This window comes from Tauraco erythrolophus, chromosome 2 (genome assembly GCF_009769465.1).
Source record: "Tauraco erythrolophus isolate bTauEry1 chromosome 2, bTauEry1.pri, whole genome shotgun sequence".
Taxonomy (NCBI): domain Eukaryota; kingdom Metazoa; phylum Chordata; class Aves; order Musophagiformes; family Musophagidae; genus Tauraco; species Tauraco erythrolophus.
In genome coordinates, this window is record NC_141466.1 from 61,689,073 (window position 1) to 61,712,052 (window position 22,980).

Here is a 22,980-nt window from a genome sequence, read left to right on the forward strand (position 1 = left end):
TCAGTGCGGCATCACAGAAAGCAGAATCCTTGCAGCTCGTCGGCAAGCCTGCCCTGTTGGGTTGTCACTCTGGCAGGTGCACAGCTCCCTCAAGTCTCTTTCTTCATTTTCTTCCTCTTCCTCCTCTCCTTTTTCCCAGGTACACCTGCCATACAGACAACAGGGGCCAATGCACAAACCTTCCATGTGTGATCACATCCCTGAACTGTTTTCACCTGAAGAAGGGTATCTTGTAGTTCTTAGATATGTTTTACAAGGGTCACTTTCTGACAAGGGTAATCCAAAGTCATGCAGAGGGCTCTGAATGGTTCTAGTGGGCTCTGACTCACACATACATTTGCTTGCCTTTCACATTTAAAAACGCTGTGGAAAAATTACTCCCACTAAATGCAGTAGCAGTTTTGCTCATTAGCTTTGGCAGGAGCAGGAACAGGTTATTTGTCACAGAAAAAAAAAATATAAAAGAGCCTCTCTAAGAATTAATACATACAGCTAAAGGAGAAGCATTTTGCATATGCACTTAAAAATGCATTTGTGAACACTTCTCAGATTATGCATTATTCTGAAACCAAAATTCATCAGATATGCAATAACTTACCGTTATTGGGCGAATTATTAGCAACCTCCAAGGATTTTTTGAAGGAACCACAGGCTGCATCACTGCTATGTTTTGTAGATATCAAGTCCCTTGGGCCTTCTTCCATTCTTGTTTCCAAACCTTGCTGGGGCTTAATTGAAACAATATGCTTCACTAAGCATATGAGTTAAACGAAGCATATGCGAGTATAAAATATGAGAGAAAATGTCATTATTGGAATAATTAGGGTATTTAAAGAAACTGCAGGGCAAATTAGTTTTTAAATGGTTAGAATATTCCGGCATGCCATCTACCTACCCCGTTTATTTGTGTTAGAAGGGATTAAAGTATTGAAATTGTGGTTCATTACCATCTTTCCCCTTGTTATCCCCCCGTGAATAGAAGAACAGCAAGATACATTGAGGTGAAAGTACTATCATTCTATAGTGAGACTGAAGACTAAGATGTGCCCAGTGACTGTTAAATGACCACAGTCCACAGAAATACTGGAGGTAGCACAGGGAGCGTGATGAGCAACTTTGTATATCTAGCTTCGTAAGTAATTTCATTTTTTTAGGTTCATCTCCAAAGGGTGAGCTTGCACAGCAGCAGACACTGGCATTTTGGGCTGACGTGCAGCACAAGCTCCTTCTGGCCCATCATCAACGTGCCAGAAGAAACAATGCTGTCCTGAGGAGTCTGAACAGCACTATTAAGGTTATTCATTAAGGTACATACAAAGCTAAAGCAACTAATTGGATGTGCAAGAGAGAGAGTGGCCTGGCAGCACTCCGGTAACTGATGGGCTGTCTTAATGATCATGTGGATTATGGTCAGTGAGTTAGTTAAAAGCTTTTCCTTTAAAATGGGAGCATCAGGAGTTCAGAGAGCAAAATTATCCCAAGGATCAGGAGAGACCACAGTGGGTGAGAGGAGAAGAGAAATGATACTACATAGCTGTACGAGTTTAGAGCAACATATTCAATGACAAGTGAATGAAAAACAATTAGGACATTTTGGGAGGTCCTCCATCATTTCTCATTTCACTGAGCAGCAGGGACATCACAGGCAAGGATTGGTCCAAAATCCAGTCAACGCTCTGTTCCTTTGTACTTCCCATCCCAAATGAGCTGACATTTTCCACAGCCTTTCTCTGTTGCACTCTGAGGCGTTTTTCTCTCACTAACCTTTTCACTGGTATAACATTGGTCTCGCTGTATCTTCACTGGCTTTTGAGAACCACCTTTGCATTACTGTTAATATCTCCAGGTGACCTTCCGCCACAGATAAACCACAGCCCAGTTGTACACTAAACTTGGATTGCATTTGCCTGAGAAAGCATTTTTTCTTCCGTGATTAAAACCATCTGCTCCTCTCTGCATTGCAAAATAAAACCTTTCCGTAAACATGTTAGGGAATACTGTGTTGCAAAAACCCACTGGTCACTGCGCTCATCCTTCTTTTATGGGAGGGCAGGGAGAAAAGAAAAGAGGAAGCCAGAAGATGGAGAGGACCCTTAGGTCACATCATCCTAATGGAGAAGACATCTCCCTCTGCTCTTTGAAAACCAGACGCTACTCTGGGAATACAAAATACTCACATGCCTCAGTCCAGCTCCACCCCTTGCTTCCTTCACTTCAATTTTCTTCTTCTTCTGCTGTGTTTTGCTTTTGAGTCCAGAAAGACAGAAATGAATGCCTGCTTTCCCCTTTGGCAAGTCCTGAAAGCATCAGAGATTTTATAAAAGGAGGCCTGGGACAGCTGATTCATGTTTTTTCCAGGAAAAGTGATGGCCTCCAGGAGTGTGTGCTGACAGTGTACAAGCAGAGCATCTCTCTGGATAAGCTACACACCTCAGCTTAAGACAGCTGTTTGCAAAAAGCTCAGCATGCTCTTCCCACTGCTGCCAAAGAGGGACATTGCCCTGGGCTTCTAGAAAGCGTTTAAACAGCAAGCTTTCTGCTTCTACCTCTCCACCCAACCTACGACTCCATCACTATCAGCAAACCCTCTCACTTAGATAAACACGTCCCAGCCGCCTGGACTGCTGTGAAGGCGGGTGTCAGCTGTGGGCTCTACCCCTTGGCAAAGCCCCAGCTATTCAGGAAGGTCAGTGGCAGTAGAAAGAGTTCACTCGCACAGGGTGGCAAACACCTGATGCTTGCTGCTCAGGACAGAAAAGCTATTTGGTTGATGAACCCCCAGAACCAGCCAACTCCTCCAACCCATCTCACACGTCCTGCAAGTGTGTCCCTGTCCTGGTTTCGGCTGGGACAGGGTTAATTCTTCTTTTTAGTGGCTAGAAGAGCTCCATGTTTTGGTTTTAGCCTGGGACAGTCCCCCAGCTCCAGGTATCTCAGGCAGGTCAGGGGAGTGACCACACCAAGTGCCTCCTCCCAGCACGAGAAAGCCCCCGTGGTCGGAGGAGTCCAGCTCTAGGGCTGGGACTGACCCCAGTGGAGCAGGTCTCCTTGGTCATCTGCGCCGCTGGCTCACCTTCTCCTTCTCAACCCCTGTCTGATGCTCCTCATCTCCTGTCCAGTTTCCCCACTCTTCCGTGGGAGCCTTCCAGTCAGAGTCTAGGTCAACTGCTGAAGGACCATCTATGAGGACAAGCACATGAGTTATGTTCAAACCCATACTGCTTCCCAGGCTCATACTAGTAACACAAATGCTGCAAAGAGTTTCCGTCATCTTCCTGCTTGTCAATGGGATGTCTGGGTGTGCATGTATGCATGTGTGTCTTAAATGTATTTTAAGAAGTATACATTGACTGCTAATTCACAACTAGTGACTGAACTCTTCAGGACAGAAGGAAAATTAAAGAAGGGCAGAAAAACACCCACAGGAACAAAAGCCTTTCCAGCGTGCACTTCAATAAAACAAATGGCATGGCTTGTCAAACATTTTATTTTAATTTCAGGAAGAAGGACTCAGGCACATCCAGAAACAGTGGTAGAAACAGCAGGCTCTCCCACTCACTGCAACACACCATCCTCAGGGCAACTATTTGTACAAGAGTAATATCAGCAAAGGATTTGTGCATTTGTTAGTACTCTCATTGGCTTTCCTTTCCTGTAAAAAAAATAGTACCAAGTGCATTCTTGACTTCATCTTCTTCCATTTTCTTTTCTTGAATGTAAGCCAGAAAGGCACCAAGACAGCATAGATCTCCAAAGCTCCCTAACATGCAACTGTAAATATGCATGAAATAGATAACGCCTACCCTGCATCGGTTCTGATCATTTCATGGGGGCTAGGCAGAAAACTTTTGAAAATCTTTTACTTTCTGTATCTGCCAGCATCTGGTACCTTTGAAAATCTGGCTGCAAGCCCTCAGCTGCCTCTCCACAAAGCACTGTCAAATGATCCTCAGGCAAGAAGGCAAAACAGACCAGTCTAATTTATTTGCCCAAACTGAATGAGGTGCAAAAAAGCAGATAAATCAGCATAGGATGTTGAAAGGACAACTTGATTATTTTTTAATGGTTTGAATGTAACAATCTTAAGTCTTATCCTAACAGGGAGAAAGACTTTCAAAACACAACATGTAATAATAACTCTTAGCTGACTATGTCTCTTAAAATAAAAATAAATATAAAAAAAATCCCAAGCTGGATGGAAAAACTTCTAGTTGAAGCAGGGCCAAAACCAAAAGCATGCTGGGGATGATAAAAGAAAACTGTTTCCAAAAAGTTGCTCTGTCCAGTTTGCTGCCAAATGTTATAAACATGATTATAAACATTGCTCAAGTTTCTCAGATTAAAATCCATGCCCTGTACATAGACAGTACTTCTTTCCTCTTCAAAGGGGACAGGAACAAGTATTTTCTAATGTATTCCCCCCAGAATTCCAGTCTAAGTATTTTAGGCAAATGAATGCATCTAGATTTGAGAGATGCACAACATGCATGAAGGAGTTAGAAGTCTGAAGAACAGTTTGTATAAGCTCTGCCAATGGATGCTCTCATGGGTGTGTAAGCAGACCGACTGCAACTTAAGGAAGGCACGCTGGAAGCCACGACGATTGTTTTCACTTTTCGATCTCTTAAACAGTATGTTTATGTACTTATTTTTAAGAATGGAAATAGTTTTAATGGCTAAATTCCTGCAATGGGCTTATGTTCATGTTTCAGCCTCGTCATGCGGGTAGGCATGAAGCCCAGCCGGGCAGCGGTGACTGCCTCATCTCAGAATTGCTCTTCCCAAAGCATTATGTCCATGGGGTGTTTAAAATCAACTCAGAGTAAAATTCAGTGCAATATAAGATTCTTTACAATTTGCTGAATTTGATGGGAAAATAGGATTAAATGTACTTATCCTAGAGCTCTGGTTTAAAACCTCTCCTGTTGTGTAGCGTATTTCCCTTCTGGCTACAGTGACATCTCCTGGAATGGCTTTAAACTTTGAATAATCTCTAATAGTTTTACATCAGCAACTGGTCCTCCTTGGGTCACAACTTCTCACACAGGCTAGAACAGGTCAGTAATTCCTTCAGTAGGAGAAAACCATGAGCACGAAAAGGAAGGTGCCATGCAGCAGCAAGTACTCCTGCTTCCTTGGGAGGTTTAGCGGCAACGGAGGTGATCTCTCCCAGCGCATCTACAGACCAACATCTTGATAATCCCTGCTTTTCATTTTTTACACAAGCACTGCTGTTAAATGCCATTTTCCAACTAGATTCTTGCATGCAACCCACCTCAGTCCCCCAGCAGCTCCACCCAGACAAAGTTGAACTTTTCGAACTTTTCTGTTCCCTGTCCCATTTGCATCGTGCGTTTCAGGGCCAAGGTGATTTCCACATCCCCCATGTAATGGAGATACTTGAAGATCCTGAAGGGCACTACTTTGAAGGTGCCTTCAGAAATCAGGGAGGATGCCAGCACTTCTGCAGGCAGAAAGTCTCCCCAGCACCAACCACACAAACACCTTTGGTCTCCAGCTGCCTGGGCAATGCCAGGGAGCAGCCGGATGTGACCTGGGAGGTGTCGGGGAGCAAACAGGGCTCCACAGCAGCAGGGGCAGGTCAAAGGGGACAGTCAGCACATTCCCTATGCCAGCTGATAGAGAGGGTAGAGAACAGTACTCTACAGGCTGAACCTAATTATCTGGCCTGGAAAACGAAGCTGGAAAGTACTGCAGGAAAAATCAGTCTATGTCACCAAGAAGGGGGATTTAAAAATTTCTAGTCCAGAGTTGTAGGTTTGGATCCTATGCTATCAGCATGATTCTTTGGCATGCTCTCCCCCAGTATGGTCAGCAGAAACCTAAGGGAGAGCCGCCCTTCATCTGGCAGGGCAAGATACTCCGTGGACTGTGTATTGTCTATGGTGCTGAGTCCTTCTGTGGCTGCTGTAGAAAACCTGTTCCTTCACAAAGTGGGGGTGGCTGTGTAATGAGCATGGTCCTAACCCAAATCCTTGCTGAGCCCTCACTTGTAGACCAAGTGGAATCCATTCCGCATGAATGGATAGACAATTTCCACTCTAAAGCTTGCATTTCTGTGTTACAGGTCAAAATTATTGCTACCAACAGCTGGGTGTAAGTCCCTCATTTGGCACCTTCCTCTAGAATAATTCAGTATATGCAAAAATATCAAGTAAATCCCAGGCTAAAGACTTCTTTTAATCCAAAGCAGCTGCTGATTCCCATGAAACAAAGGAATTAAAATTCATTTTAATCCCAGGACAGAAGAAAGGAGGGGAGCCATGAGACATGTGAGATTTCTGAAGGTTCCAGGGAAAATCTGCCTTGGCAATCAAGAAGGATCCACTGGGAAGATGTCAAGTAACAGGTAAAAAGACAGCGCTCGTGGTCATGAGACACGCTGCATTTGCAAAGCAGAACGTGGGTCTTCTGAGCCTGCCCTGCGCTGTCATCAGAGCACAGGTCCACTGCGCTCGGAAGCAGACACGTGGCATTAAATCTGTACTTGCCTTGGAATCAGACACAAACACTCTAAAAGAGCCCAGCTGGCTGCGCTGCACGGATCACACGTTTTGTAACAGCAAAACCAGCCACAGCCTGTAACGCGTATCGTGAGGCAGGTGAGAGTAAGTACACAGATGTCACCAAAGGGGCAGCAGCAGACGTGTGGGATAGATGTGCAAAGGCAGTATCCGGAAACACGTGCAAGCAGTAAAACCATCAAGGCAAAGCACAGGAGGCAGAGCAGGCAGGAGAAGTCTGGTGGATCCAGAACAACCCCACAGAACAAGCGAGAATGGTGCCTGGTGAAACCAGAGCAGCTCCCGGGCCTGAGAGTAAAGTAAAGTAAAGTAGAAGTAAAGTAAAAACAACCTATGGCAGAAGCACCAGAGATTTTCTCTTCATGGCAGGGCTGAAAAACATGTAAACAATAACAACGGGTAGGGAAAAATGAGAGGAAAGAAGTAGCCCGCTTTGAAGCCTCATTCCCTCATGAGGGACTGCAGCCATCGGTGCTGACCATGTGGCTTCAGCTCTGAGACACGGAACACCCCTAGCTAACAAAGGCTTAGATTACTAAAGTCTAATTGTTTGAATGTGCAGAAACAATGACTGATGACAGAATGAGGATTACAGAACCGCTGAGGTTGGAAGGGGTCTCTGGAGATCATCTAGTCCCACCTCGCTGCTCACAGCAGGGTCAGCTACAGCAGGTTGCTTGGGGGTGTAGCCATGTAGATAAACCCAAGGATGGAGAGTCTGCAACTTCTCTGGGCAACCTGTTCTTCTGCCTGACCACCTTCATCATAAAAAAAAAGGATTTTTCTTGTGTATAGATGGAATCTTCCATACTTCACTTTTTGCTCGTTGCCTCCTGCCCGCTCACTGGGCAGACCAGAACCAACCACCCCACCGGGTGTTCATCCACACTGATGGACTCTGCTGGACCTGCTCCACTATGTCCACACCCATCTTGGACTGGGGAGCCTAGAAATGGGCACGGCACTCCAGATGTGACAATGATTAAGAAGTAACCATCAGCAACATGTATCATTAATGAACATCCACGTAGCAGTGTGTTGTTTTGAAACCAGACTGTTTTATCAGTCTTCTAAACACTCCCATATCACAGTGGCCATTCAACCCCCTAACTACTAACTCCCTCTCTCCCTCTATTTATACACACTTTCAGTTGCGACAACACTTAATCCTCAAACCTTTCATCAGTAAGGTTGTTATTATTACTGGTACTTCACAAAACGATAACCGGATGGGTGCCAGGAGCCAGCCAAGGCTGCTCCGCCAGCCGGGGTAGCAGCAGGAGTCCAGCACCCAGCTCCTTCTTCTGCACCAGCCCATCGCAGAACAAAGAGACTCATTAAGTGTACTGATCTGGACTCGATAAAATGACCCCAGCTCATATTCAGGTTATGAATGGCTTTTTTTTTTTTCAGTTCACAGACCTGCAAGAGCTAACAGGCCTTGTTTAACCGTCAGAGAGCTCATTTTGCCTGCAGCGCAGACCTTGGTGCCAACCATTACCTCACATAAATTCAGGGAATCCATGTTCGTGACACTCCCCTCTGCATCAATATCAAGGCTGATGATTCAAAGGAAAAAAAAATACTACTGCTATGAAGCAAGCCGTAAGGCAGGCAGAAATCCTTCCATTTCTGCCTTCCATCAGGATACTGCTGCTCCGACGTTCGCAGGAGCAAGCTGCTGAATTTGCTCCTATCTGTTCCTCTCTGAGAGAGACGTGGCACCGAAAAAGCAGAGCTCTGCCCGGCTTTGCAACTGCTCCGGAGCGTGCCAAGTGTGACATGTGCTAAATGCAACGCGAGGAAAGGCTGCTGAAGAGCTACCTACGTTGCCTCCCTCCCTCCCGTGCGAGCGAGCCTGCGCTCACAAGTTACACGGGGGGTAAACAAATACAGCACTAAGCGTGGAGAATGCTTGAGGCTGGGTTGGGTTATTTTTTGTTGTTGTTGTTTCATTTTTTTTAAAGCAAACCACGCTATTTATAAAATACTCTGGTGATCAAGCAGATGGGTCTGCTGCCGTCTCAGTTTCCGCCGGGCAGAGCAGCACAACGACCGCAGCCTGTTCTCCTCGATGCACCGAACCAGTCTGGGTTCTCCTGTAGTTGAGGCAATCGGAGCAGTTGGAGCAAGAAGGGGTCTGCTCAGCTCATCAGCCATCGCTCCTGCCAGAGCAGGGTAAGGCCTCCCAACAACAGGGGTATAAATAGATACTTCACTCAATCCTGACCAAAAGGTCAAGAGAAAAGGCCATCTAATACCCACACTGTTCATGCCAAACCATTCCAGCCGCTTGGCCTTTCAAGCAGATTTTAAAAGTAAAAAACCCAAAACATTACCAGTCATAAAAAGACCGAAATCCTGATTGCCACAGTCCACTGGAGTTGGATTTTGCATCTGGGTTCTGGGTATTACAAAGGAAATTTTAAGTTTTGGCAAAGGTTTCCCATGCTCATGACCCCCTGCGGCTCTTTCCTGTCACCACCCCCCCCCCCGGCTGAGCCTGGGTTGGGACCTGCCTGGAAAAGGGGCCACTCCGCTCCACCCTCCCCACCCAACCATGGGAGGGAGGGGAAACACAATGCTTCGGTTGCGAAAACCAAACCCAACTTTGAATTCGTTTTGCAAATTTAGTGAGATGATTGCTAACATGTGGGATTGCAGTTTTTTTTTTTGAAGCGCAGAGCCCGTATTGCTGCCTCTGGCTCAGGAAGTCCCTGACCCACTCTCTGCTGGGTGTGGGGACAGACATGGAGGGGATTGCCCTCTGCTTGCCCTGTTCCTGTGCTTATTTGCCAGCAATATCTCTGTACAACTGCTGGAGATGACAGCGGGCTATGGGAGCCTTCGGCCAGCCTCCCTACAGCTGATCTTGCTGCCCAAGAGCTCCAATTACACTGTGCACAGCAGCATGTACACACTGAACAAGACTGCACCTACTGCGTCCCGGTTTTGTCGCCTTCTAACTAAAAATGTCAATAAATTGCATGTTCTCGCCCTTCTCAAGGATCTCACGCAGGGCTCCCAATGCTCTGACCGAGCTCACAGCAGCTTTGAGTGCCTGTCCAAAACCAGACCCAAACTGAATTGCTCCCTTACCTCTGCCAGCCTTGTGCCAGGTGGGACACAGACCCTGATTTTGGAGGCTTAGAAAACAGACTGAAAAGGGTATCAGTATGAGTACACTTGGCTTTCAATAGAAAATGAGCAAAGAGACGTACCCTGACCCTGCCATGCATCGTCTGCCAGGAGGAAAGCCGAGCTGGCATGCCAACAACATCTGGAAGGACTGTCCTCAGATGATTTACTCTTTGTGTTATCTGCATTCAGGAAAAGCATCTTTTTTAAAATAAAAACAAAAAAAACCCCCACCAAATCCTAAAAGATAATCACATACGTATATTCACTTTATTAAAACCAATTAATCATGCCTTTATCTGCTTGCTATGTCATGACGCCTGGATGTTACGTAATTTAAGCCACATATTCATCTATGCTGCTCATCACAGTGGATTTATTAACAAAGGCTGGACGAGGACACTACATGCAGAAGTTATTAAAAGCAACCCACTCAGGAGTGGCTGACTAACAATATTCAGTGCTGTAAACTTCCGACACATCTCTGTTGGGGATGTCAGAAGGGAGCTACAGTTCCTGCAGAACAAAAGCCGCATCCAGTGTATCCAGCTCCAGCTCCTACTGACTTCAGTGAAAAAGCTTCTGCTCATTCTAACAGAAATCCATAATTATCAAATGAATTACTCCGAGAAAGAGCACAGATGAAAGAGAGCTGCTGCAGCAAAAAGAAGAGTTAAAGTTTTTCTGATTATTTTTAACAGCTAAAGCAACCAGTAGGATTCATAAGCCTCTCTGCATGGCTCCCCTTAGCCCCTTTATAAGGCCTGTACGTAACACACTAGTGTTTTCTTCATTACTTTCATGCAGAACAGATTTTTTTTTTCATACCTCTGATGTTTCCTTTCTTCCCTTCACCTAAAGAACTCCTTTGTTTATGCAGTTTTGCTGTCTATCAGCTTATTTTTTTTCTGCATAAATGCAGATGTTAACAAATATTTCTCCCTGTTGAGTACTTATAAGTTAGGAACTGCTTCAATCCACTGATGCAGAGTTGGAAAATAGATGATAAAATATGGCATATATTACACTGACTACCACGTCTGGCTTTAGAAGTGAATTTCAGCGTTCTGGCTTACACCACACATGCTGTTCTGTGCACAGATGTCTATCTATATGTATCTATGCTTGCCTTTAGCATCTCCCAAAGCTTCAGGACCAGACTTTGCATTCATCATCCAGTTGAGACCTCCAGATAAATTTGAGTTTCTGGTAGGCAGAGAGTGTATGAACCAGGAGCGCTCAGAGCCAGGCAGCGAGAAGGACTGACAGTCGCAGAGAGACAAAGTGAAAGCCAGAAACAAGGCTCAAGATTGAGGCAAAACCAGAAGATGCTCTGTCCTTCTCAAGGCCAGGCATGGAGAGGCTCAAACTGAAAATCCCTCACTGTGCTGGAGAGGAAGCTGCTGGCTAGGCGGCCTCTAACAGGGCCTCTCCAACCTGGGCGTTTGCTTCCTCCCTCAGTCTGAAATTCTCTGAATTTGTTGGTCATCAGCACACAACAGAAACCTTCTGTGCGAGTAAACCTAACAGAGAAAGAATTTGCTGGGGAGGCAGGTTTTTTTTTTATTTATTCCAAGATGAGGCACAAGTTTGGAAAGCTCTCAATAAAACGTTCTGATGTCACTCCTTGAAACACTGGGAGTGCTGGATTGCAGATGCGAGTAAGTTGTATAAAGGAGAGTGACTAATGAAATGTGGCTCCAAGGGAAAAGACCCACGTGTGAGCAATGAAAGTACTTTTAAGCCAAGCATCTAAGAAAGCGATAGAAGAATTCAGATAGAAGTCCAAAGAGAGACCACTCACCTAACTCCCTGGACAGCTCTGATAACGTCCCAAAGGTCACAGGACAGGATTTTATTTCTGCAATATCCCACGTTCCTGCATTTAAAAAGCAAATGAACAGTAACCTAAAATGTGATGTCACATTCGCAGCTGATGACCGCAGTTTCTGCCTGACGCTCCCAATCTCATTACAGCCCTTCCATGTTCTCTGCACCCCAAGCCTGCAACCACTGCTGTTGCTGGAGAAGAATCCAGCAAGGAGAAATTATCTTCTGTGGACAGAAAGAGTCCAGCCCAGTCGCCACGTACACCTTCTCAGTCCTTCAAAGTGCACGTCACACCAGCATGGCACTCCTCTGGGCTTAAATTCCTCACTCATCTGAACTTATGTCCTCTTTATGCACAACTGGCAGAAGTTGTCATCATGCATCAGCTTACAATTTGGCCTTCTGAAAGCATTAAGAGTAAAAAACGGTACTAATGTCCTCCCCGCATCATCCCTATAGTTTTCAAAAAAAAGGACTCTAGCAGAGAAAGCAACTCATGTAAGGGTAACCTAAGACCATTTTCTGAATCACCAGAGTACTGGATTACTGCTACTGAAGGTGAGTTACCATATGCCCTTATATACCAATCAATCCAGCCAACAAGCTCGATTAATCAGTGAGACTGTAATGAAAATCAAATGCTTTTGAAAATTAACCAAAAAGCAGTATTAACCACTTTTTAACTTTTAACTCATAACTCTCCTGCCCCACCAAGAAGTCAGGAAGAGAGATGTAAAGAAAGATATAAAGGTCCAGTTACCACCTAGTTATTAAGTATTGCTATTGCTCTAGAATCGACAGTATCACCCACAGCAGAAACACAACGTGAGACATAACTTTGCCATAAAAATTAAACCATGATGGAAACAAAAAGTCGTCGAGTACCAGTGAGAGAGCTGAAGGCGTCTCCTACTCTCTAGTGTAAGAGCCTGGAAGTCCATCCCTTCACTGCTTTTAAGGTGTCTGAGGTTTTAGAGATGCACTTTCCCACCTCCAGCTTATGTTACACAGAGAATGTCCTGACAGTGCAACTGAGACCCCAACTAGCTCTAAATGACCTTGTTTAGACACCGACAAGGGGTGAATCAGCTGGGACGCTGGGCAAACTAGGTACAGCACGGCACTGACATGAGCAGACTAATTCCAGCTGTCAAATACCCGAAGTGATTTAGGAATACCCTGCCTCATACTGCTTTGAAATGCACAGATATACCCTGAAGCCCAACTCCGACCGTGTGTGAGCACCCTTGGAAGGAAAGGCTGTGGTGCCTTTGCAAACACTAAACATCTGTGGGTAGAAAACAACTTGCACCCGACATGTAGTCTGCAACACAGAAGAAATTCCTGCCATAAAGACCCCTCTTTTCACCCTGCTGGAAAATAAAGGCAGGGTGCAAAGGGGGTGGACAGCACTGCGTATGCAGGACGGACATCAGTGGGGCTGCACGCTGCTGGATGCAGCCATTCATGAAGCTTTTCCTCTGCAACGCTTGAATGTCAACACTCACCTACGTTGCAGAAAACATCTTCTTCTGACCGGGAGGCCACCGATTCTTCCCGTATGGCTACTGAAGCCTTCAGCGCGGTTCCACACTCTGCCTCGGCTATGAGAGCACCTTTTCCAGCGCCACTGGTGTCCTCTGTGAGTGGCCACACTGCTCCCTTCTCAACCCAGTCAAAGGCTGGCTCGACTGCCGAGCTACACAGGGATGCTGTGCTGGAGTCTTCTTGGGAATAAGCATTATCACAGGGTCATCATTATTTTTAATCACAATGACGAGTTCATACAGGGGAAACAACTGAGCAAAGCCTGATCTCAACCCATCAGATGCAATGGCTCTATTCCAACTGAAGTTATTTACAGATACAATGGCAGTGAAGCAGGGCCCCTGGGACGAGACACTGAAGCAGCAAACGTGAAGGCCACGTGAGGAGGAAGGCACCACACAGTCCAGCAATGTGTCCCACAGGAGATGATGCCACATCACAGAGGCCGTGGGCTTCCCTCCCTGCCTGCAAGGGTGGCTCAAGGCCTCCAGCGTCCAGCTGGGGACCCAGAGCAGTAAAGGGAGACAAGGGGACAGCAGGACCTCCAAGGGAAAAGAAAGCAAACCTCTTGGATGTTGATAGTTCAAGGCTGCTAGAGAAATCAATGCTGGGCATACTAATATTATAAATAATGACAATTATTTCCAACAGTTTTTATTTCAAAGGACTCCCAAAGCACTTCAGGACTCCATTTTCCTGTGATCCTGGCGGGGAGGGGACCACTGCTGGCATCAACCCCACCTTCACACACCTTAATGCTGCTGCTGCTGCTTCTTCCCTGCTAGGAAACAGCAATGAAACTTGGAAACATCAAGGAAATTTGGCAGGGCTAGGGCTTCTTCCTGGAAGAGTACGTTTCACTGCTCTGTAAATGTCCACACTAAACAGGACCACCCAGGCTCCAGGGTTGCACCAAGGACTTCTGGTGCTCCAACTTCAACTTAGTCTGCTGAGCTCACTTGCCCTGGGGCCAGCAAAGCACTTAATGCCTGCATGGGCTTAGTGTCAAACCATGTGTGGTTAACCTTCTGCATGTGCAGCTGGCTCCTCCAACACCAACAGCCCAACTGACATGAATAAAGCCAAATGTGGACCCATCTACTTTGCTGGAGAGCAAGTAGAGACCTCAGCACCTTAAGCCCTCATAGACTGTCATGTAGATATTTAACTCTTGATGTACAGAATCCAAATGATAGAGAAAGTGGTCCCAAAATGTCTGTATATTTTTAGGTTAAAGTTTGTTGTTCACTTACCCCAATCTTCAATTTTAGTAGAGCATCTGAGAGCACTTTAACATAGTCTTATTGCAGACAGTGCACAAACACGCAGTCATCCAGCTGTGTCTCCCAATCCCAAACTTCCATCTTAGCTTCCAAATTACACTAATATATTAAACTTACAGGCTTGTCTATCATATTAATGATTTTATCACAGATAATTAAAACATTTCCAAATGCCTTAATTCCATGACCTGCTTTCATACAGAGGTTATAATAACATAATTAGCAGAAATCTGCACAGGCTTAAGTGCATGGCAGATACTTTGAAATCCCCAGAGGAAAAATGTGGAGTGAGCACAAAGCATTGTTTCATTTTATCTCATTAGGATAAGAGTATATCCCCCCTTCATAGCTGTTTACTCAATTAAAGAACTGCTTTGGAACTGAGTAAATTAAGCAGGTTTTTATACATCCATTATCAGAAAACTTCTTCTGTCAAGTCACGCAAAAGTAACTAATCCACATTACGCCAAACCTTTAGTAGATCTCAGATCTCACAGACGTTTGCTTTCAAAGTCCTATGGGTAACACTATGTGTTTTAATGAAAGCCTGGAGTAAAAGGCACGCTCTCAAAGCTGTCTTTTCCCAAATAAATAGCCTAAGTAAGTGCAAAGATTTTCTGCTGAATGACAAATAGAGCAAACAGAAAGATGCTGGGAAGTGAGAAGGGTTGACAAGCCCAGCCATATCACGCGTGTAAACTAAGCCTGTACATTTACCTTTTTGTTTCAGCCTTTCCTTCCTCAGGTGTCTCTTTTCTCGGCTGCTGATCTGGGTCTGCCAAACTCCTACAACACAGAGCAAAGTGCGTTTTTAAGCTAACAAGAAACTTACTTTACTGCCTTTGTTGCTTAGCACCAAGGTAAATAGCTGTCTGATTTCTGATCAAGGTTTCTGATGCTGGCTGTAAAAGTGGCATCGGGGCAGCAAATGCCACCCTAGTCTCGTGCAGCATCTCCCCCGCGCGCAGCCTTTTCTGTCTCTGCAGAAACGTGCTACGTAAGAAATCCCCATCACAAACCTGTCTGTCATGTGTCCTGACTCATGTAACTGCACATATTCTTCTGTCCTTTGTGTCAGCCTGATGTGACACCTCCCTCGGGGGAGATGTCACAACAGAGTTTCAACTGCCTTGTACATCTGACAGCAGAAAGAACTTCAGGAAAATCTTAACTGTCAAACAAGGCTTCAATTTACTGGCTTTCTCCAGTCCTGGATATACCCTAAGACTTGTTCGGCCATGTGGAGACCCTCCGCCATGCAGCTGATTTCCACACGCTTTCATTCACACTGATGGGGCCACGTTCTGCCTCCATCCACACTCTCCATGACCCAAGAAGTCTTGGGAGGGACTGGCACGAATGGTTAATAAAGGAAAAAAAAACCCACAGTCCACAGATTTCACTTGAGACAAACATCTTTCTCTGAACCATCCCTGAATAACACATGAAACAGTTTGGGTGGCTCATCAGTTTGAAAAACTAAACACTCATTTGAAGAAAGCCTGTGCTGCGTCCCCTTCTCCTCCAGCAGCCTCGCAGGCATCCTGCTCCTGACCAGGGTCCCTCAGGGAGGACTCAGTCCAACAGCAGCGAGGGCTTCTCTTGCTCTCACCACCACACTAATCACATTATAATCTTTTAAGCCCAGAAAAGCTTATGATTTGTTGTGTTCCATATGACCCTTGATGGAGGGAGGCAGAGAGAGGCTCATGGGATGCCATGTATTTTCCAACGAAATTATAGCTGCCTGAGCCTCGCTAGCCTCTGCCAGATTTCTCTGCAGATTTGTCTGTAACCAAAGATCTTGGCTCTGTTCACGGGTGTGCTAGAAATTGGCTGTATATTACCCCAGCACCTTTACCAGCCTCAGTTGTGGGAACAACAAAACGCTGCCTGGGAAGACCACAGCTTCAGCTGTGTATCAGCACAGCAGAGGCCACAGGATTAGAGTAAGAACGTGAAGACAGGACCCTGCTACCCAGTGCACCTCTGGCATCTTTCTTATCCAAGGAAGATGCCTCCTCATCTGCAGATTTGCCATCCCTATGAACGTGCTAAGGAGCTGAGAAGGGTGGCAGGAAAGCACATGGTCCCTGTCCACGCAGTAACACATAGCAAGGAGCAGATGATAGAAATAGCTCTCAAACTGGCAATTTTTCCCAATAACACAGAACACTAGAAGACCTGCCTTTTGAAATATCTCATCCCATGTTATTTTTAGGTAATACAAATCAGATAACGGAAGAATCAGATCTTCTGTTACCTTCTTCCTCTTGCAGTTTGTCTTTTTGCACAGAAAGTAGATCTTTTGGCACCTCCTTGTCTGAGCACTGGGCTTTCCTTCTCTTCTTAGGCTACAGTACACAGGAGATACATGGCAGAAAGATAAAACAGATATTTGTTACTTTTCAACATGAAGAAAAAAGATTCATGACAATAGTTTTGAAACAGAGATCACACGGTGATACTCTGAGCAAGCACTAAGTCACTGGAGTCTTTAAGTGGGTGCAAAAGTCTTCCTGCGCAGATTTTATTGCAAACTTCAAACCAATGAATGTTACAGCTTTTGGCCTACAGAATTTGACTTATCTGCTAGGTTAGAAAGCTTGTATTTTAATTCAGGTACCTGCTCTATAGTAAGGTTTGCATTCATCAGTCCTAGGTCTATAAAGGAGGAAAACCCAAAATTATTCACCCCATTTACGAAATCAAGAGTTAGGACCCTGCCTATGCTTAACTAAAAAAACACCCAAGAAACAGCCTAGTTTTAATGAAGGTATCTGTAGTTTACACTAATCTGAAAGGGCATAGCAGTGGCCAAGGCCGTTTTCATATGGCTTGATGAAACAGTGGAGCTAACTTGAAGCCTTCAGTTTCCATTGTTTTAGTTTTAACACTAACATTAACTAACATTAACACTTTAATTAATTGTTTTAGTTCTTGACTCTTCCAAGGTGGGATGCTCCTGCCAGGAACAGCTTGGGGGCTGTTCCTCACTTGGAAGTGGCTGTAAAGCACAGACTCTGTCCTCCACACCAGTACAAGTGCTCAATGCCCAACACAAAACCCTTGCCCAAATGCAAGGAAATGTCCTGTGTTAGAGCTGGAACTGAAATACAGGAGATCTCAGCTCCTGCTTCTGGGTTTGGACCACGAGACCGTCCCACTTGTGGTGGCAGTGACAAGCACCACCGTGTGACTGTGCCAGAGAGTCACTCGGTCTTATGTTCCCAAGTCATCTCTTAAGTTCTCCAGCAACAGGAACAATGAATTATCTTTAAAAAGGACTATCAAATAAGGAACCTTCAAAACAAGTATGCCTTGAAAGGTAATTATAATAACAAAATCTAAAACTCTTACTGGTACCTTGAGGAGTTTTTTCTCTCTGGTGTTGGCTGATGTTATAAGCTGGCCATTCACTGGAACCTAGAAGATGGACAATAAAAAATGCATTATGGAATATATATTTGCATGGGTTAGAACTAGATGATCTTTAAGGTTCCTTCCAACCCAAACCATTCTATGATTCTGTGTGGGTGTATGCGTAAATATATATATGGATACAGTTATTTTAATACATTCCTATAATACATATGATAAGCTGAAAGACACTGTTAAATAATCCCCAGTACAAATCTGGGCTAGAATTTGTGGCCATGTTCCAATTTGAGTTAATTTATTCCAAATTAATTAGTGTTAGCTAAGCCTTTATGAATGTAAATCCAGAAACTCCACATAGATTTATTCCAAAGCAGACATATTTGTGGTTTATCCAAAGATTTGTCTAAGATCAAAGCTCTTTTTCAAATAGGGTAAGCCTGTCTTAAAAAAGCAGCATAAACAGGAGAAGGCTTATTTTAATTCTTGTTTACTGGCTGAGGTGGACCTGGCATTCCCCCTCAAGTGTATCTGACCAAGTAAAAGAAGAGCTTTCATCCTATCTAGATCCTATAAAGTAAACCACAAAAGTTTAAGGACATTTCAAATTACAGTTTGATTAATGTCTCGGCTGTCTCAGAATTCACTGGCAATAATCAGCCTCCAGCTACAGGGGTGGGAGGGTGTAAATCTGCAGCTCAGACAGCGAGGCTGTGCCACCAAGGGCCACCACACGCTACGCAGGGGCAGCAGCACCCAAGAGAAGGCATACCCCCCTCCTGCACCTGCCTCTGTTTCCCTCTGACACACAGAGAAGCACGTTGCTGAACATATGGCACTCCTCTCCCTTGTCTGGGTTGTCTTCCTTGTGCAACACAACCCCTGTTCGATGCTGCCCAGGTTTCCTCCAGTCCCATGGGACCTGCTGGGCTGCTGAGCTGAACCCAAAGCTCACAGCAGAGAGCCTGACCCAGGCTGTCACCACCATCCACCACTGATCCATCCTCCATCTCCGTCTGGAGCGAGGGGTGACAGCGAGCCAGGACGATGCCTGGCAGGTGAAGGCAGCTCTGCCAGGGAGCAAAACCCCTGGCATCAGGAGACAGTGGGCACCTTCTCGCAAGCTAGTGACAAAGGGGCTTCAGATGCCCACAGTCCTCTTGGGGAAGGGAAGACTACTGATATTTTCCACCCTCTTCTCCTCCTCCCCACCCTCAGGAGTCATCTCTGTCCCCAGAGACGCTGTGGCAGAGTTTAACCACACGCAGGATGGGAGACGCAATCTGCTCTGGTTCAGCTGCAGGGAGCAGTACCCGCTCCACGCCATCACAGATGTTGCTGCAGGGATGAAGTCACACGTGCAATTAATGAAAATGAGAGACTGAAATCAGCACGGTCCACAAAACAGTGTGGTAAACCAGGAAATCTAAAATCTGAAATTTTTTGATTAAAAAAAAAGAAAAGGCTTATTGAGTGGCCACATCCCTTTGGGTGACAGGGACACCACCCAGACGTGAGAGGCAAAGGCTCGGAGGCACCTTGCGACAAGCGAGATTACAGCTCTCACAGCCACACCGCGACACAAGGAAACTGTTATTTGCAGTTCTCCCAACAAGTTATTTGTGTTCTCCCAAAGGCACTCCAAAGCATTGTCAGGACTTGAAGCAGCTTCTTCCGAGAGATAAACCAGAGTTATTTCTTAGACATCAAAAAAATGCTCTCTGCTGACGTTTGCAATTCTTAGTTACCAGCAAATAAAATCCCCAGCAAACCCAGCGCAGCTGCGGTCCCTCAGCCTGTTAATGCTTAGTTCTTTGGGATTTTGAAGACACTTTAGAGCTATTTTTCACAAGTCTCAGAAAGGTCTGGTTTGACGTGCATGTTCAAGACATGCACCTGCACGCTGGCAAGTGCTTCACCCTTGGAGGTGCTTGCTTGAAAACCTGGACCAGTTAGAAACTCATGGTGTGCAAGGGTGTAACATGGACCCAGCAGGCTGGTGTTCCACCCACCCCTCACCATTATTCAGAGGAGGAGCCACAAAACTGCAGACTTTCTGACATGCCAGTCTCTGAACACAGAGACAACACTGATTCTGGGGCTTTGAGTAAAATATCACAGTAACAGGAGCCGAAATATCTGCCTAATTACATCAGTAATTCCATCAGCTTCAAAGGATAATTTTAAACTAAGTGGTCCACATCTCTTTCATCTCCCTTAGCTGTCATTTAATGTGTTTACAATTACATTCTCTGAACGTTCAGCAGTAAAATAATACTTCTGTGTTAAAACCCAGCAACATTTTGTAATACTTAGCAAGGCCACCTCTGTTTTTTCCCACAGGTGGTCATCTCTCTTCTGAGACTCTCAGGTTCATTTACTAGAGGCACTCCATAAACCCCACCACAAACCAGACCATTTTCCATATTCTGCTCTGCTCAAGGCAAAAATCCCACTGTGTCTGTAGCAAAGAGGGAAGTAGCCTCTCACATAGGATGGGAGACATAAAATACAAAGTTAGTGGAATTTTGGTGAAAATTTGAACCCCTTAGGGAAGATCTTCAGCTTACATGATTCTTTCTTTCTCAGCAGATGCTTCTAACCAATTAAACGTGTGAAAATACAGACAGATCCTGTTCTTAGTGAACAACAATTCCTATGCAATATAAAATGTTGGAGCGAGGGGGGTGGTTTTCCACTACATGACACACAGGACTTCAGGAAAACTGAATTTTATAGCACAAATATACGAAGGGATAACTGAGGGAAGCCACACAACATGTAAGCGCGATATTCCTTTCCAATCTTAACAAAGCCTGGTGATTTCCCAGCTCTCATAATGAGATCTTCAGCATTTTCTAAAGGTTTTGCAAACAGACCTCCCAAATTAAGCCACTTTCAGCCAGACTGCCACCATCAGCAACAGAAACAGCACCACTAACTCCTGAAGCAAGGAGGATACTTTTTCATCTTCTTTCAGACACACGCAGAGAAGAGACATCCATCTCCTATTAGCCTCTCTTTATGTCAAGATGCTTCTGCAAGCATGAAGGACTACACGAAAGGAGGTGTCAAGATTAAGGACATGCAACTGTCTTCCTCCCTCAGGCTGCCGTAAACAGCTCTCTGCTGTACAGAGCCCTCCCAGAGGCAGGGAAAACTCCAGAGGGAAAACATTGAGTGTTACAGAGAATTAGGGAAGATGCAAACTATATTGGCTCTGACAGACTCAGCTGGGACAGGATCACATTCCTGGACCTTCTCTTCATATGAATGACAGCAAGCAAGAAGCTGGAAAAATTGCACACTTTGTTTAAATGCTTTCCCAATCTGACTGCTGTATCCTTGTACCAGACTTACCAGACTTCCTACTTAAATGATATTTAATGATCTTATTTTCACAGCCAGCCAGAAAGCCAACTGTATCCTGGGCTGCATCCAAAGAAGTGTGGCCAGCAGGTCGAGGGAGGTGATTCTGCCCCTCTCCTCTGCTCTCATGAGACCCCACCTGGAATACTGCGTTCAGCTCTGGAGTCCCCAACACAAGAGGTATATGGAGCTATTGGAGCAAGTCCAGAGGAGGGCCACGAAGATGATCTGAGGGCTGGAGCACCTCTCCCATGAAGACAGGCTGAGAGAGTTGGGGTTGTTGAGCCTTCTAGGGAGACCTTTTTGTGGCCTTCCAGTACCTAAAGGAGGCCTACAGGAAAGCTGGAGAGGGACTTTTTACAAGGGTATATAGTGATAAGACATGGGGCAATGGCTTTAAAATGAAAGAGGGGAGACTTAGATTAGATCTAAGGAAGAAATTTTTTACAATGAGGATGGTGAAACATTGGAACAGGTTGCCCAGAGGAGTTGTGGCTGCCCCATCCCTGGAGGTGTTCAAGGCCAGGATGGATGAGGCTTTGAGGAACCTGATCTAGTGGAAGGTCCCTTCCAATCTAAACCATTCTATGATTCTATGATATTTCATCTGCAAGGTAAACATCCCTTTCTCTTTCCATCACTAAGAGGTTAAAAATATACTGTTGATAGTCATTTACTATATTCCAGGGGTCTTCAGGCTGACTGACCGGTTATTCAGTCTTAAATACCTGCCTGGAACTCCTGAACCTTGCTGCATCCTTCCTAATGAGCAGCAAGAAAAATACCAAACCTGACTACTGCCTGATGATCATGGAATAGCCCACCACTTTGGTGATGATCTTCTTTCAAACCTGAAGTATCTGTTGCTTCTCCACCATCCTTCAGTAATAGCAGCAATTCTCTTAATTTCGTCACCAAGTATTTTTACCGAGTTCAACTTCCTTGCAGTGGAAAGGTATTATTCTAGCTTGACCTTTTGTATTAAATCCTGCCTTTATCCAGCCCCTTTTCAGGCAGTAAGCCGGCTGCTGTATGGCTGAGGAACCCCACCCTACCCTATTCTTCCCTTTCCAAGTCTTTAGGATACAGGATTAGTCACGCCTCTTTATCATGCTCTTTGGCCATTCTGAAAAGGAAAAAGGAATTTTCATTATTTTATTGCACTTAACCTAATGGACTCATTAAAGAGAAATTAATTTTGTCAGGGTAGTTTTTTTCTTAATGAAAAACGTCATTTTGTACAGGGAGAACACATCTAAACCCGCCACAATAAGTGACAATATAAAGTCATCAGTGCAATTCCAAATACATTAAATATATGCAGAGAAACAGAATCTGGACTTCTAGTGAAATCAGACGTAGCATATTAATTTCTACTCACATTCTGTGGAACAATAGAAAGATTATTTTTAGTTCATGGCCATTTGGTTCCTGACCCAGTGGAACAGGATTTCCCCCCCGCCCCCTGCCTTTTTTTCCTTTTTATGTAACCTAAAGTTTTATTTCTGATGATTGCTGTGAAACCTTTATTCTCTTGAGCTAGCATTTAATTTCTTTCATGCTGTTAATATAGTTCTACATAAAGTAACAAAGAAAGAAGGCAAAGTGATGGGTCTTCAAAGGTTAAAAAATACTGGGTTTAATCATTAATATATAAACCATGTATTCAAAGCCATAAAACTGTACCCCTAGACACTTCCCTTTCTGCACTTCAACAGTTTCACAAGACTAGTCCCTTTTACAAAACCAAACACCTTTGTAAGCATCTATCGGGTCAGGAAGTCTGCTTGCAAATCTCACTGCCATCAACTGGTTACAGAATTAATTAAAAATTATGTGAACATTAGCTTTAGGTTCACTAACCGCCCTTTGTCCCACTTGGAGAACGT

General features: G+C 44.9%; 1 protein-coding gene across 1 annotated transcript in view; it reads right to left on the reverse strand.

The window, feature by feature from the left end:
- Positions 1-89: 89 nt before the first annotated feature.
- LOC147529190 (uncharacterized) overlaps positions 90-22,980 on the reverse strand; it is a 28,703-nt gene continuing 5,812 nt past the window's right edge. The window contains exons 2-11 of the mRNA XM_086623444.1: positions 17,711-17,770; positions 16,608-16,698; positions 15,062-15,130; positions 13,022-13,240; positions 11,488-11,562; positions 9,767-9,865; positions 3,074-3,180; positions 2,178-2,297; positions 599-728; positions 90-145 (exon numbers count right to left, since the gene is read on the reverse strand). Of these exons, the coding sequence (XP_086479570.1) occupies positions 90-145; positions 599-728; positions 2,178-2,297; positions 3,074-3,180; positions 9,767-9,865; positions 11,488-11,562; positions 13,022-13,240; positions 15,062-15,130; positions 16,608-16,698; positions 17,711-17,770 (1,026 nt within the window). The remainder of the gene's footprint in view (positions 146-598; positions 729-2,177; positions 2,298-3,073; positions 3,181-9,766; positions 9,866-11,487; positions 11,563-13,021; positions 13,241-15,061; positions 15,131-16,607; positions 16,699-17,710; positions 17,771-22,980) is intronic.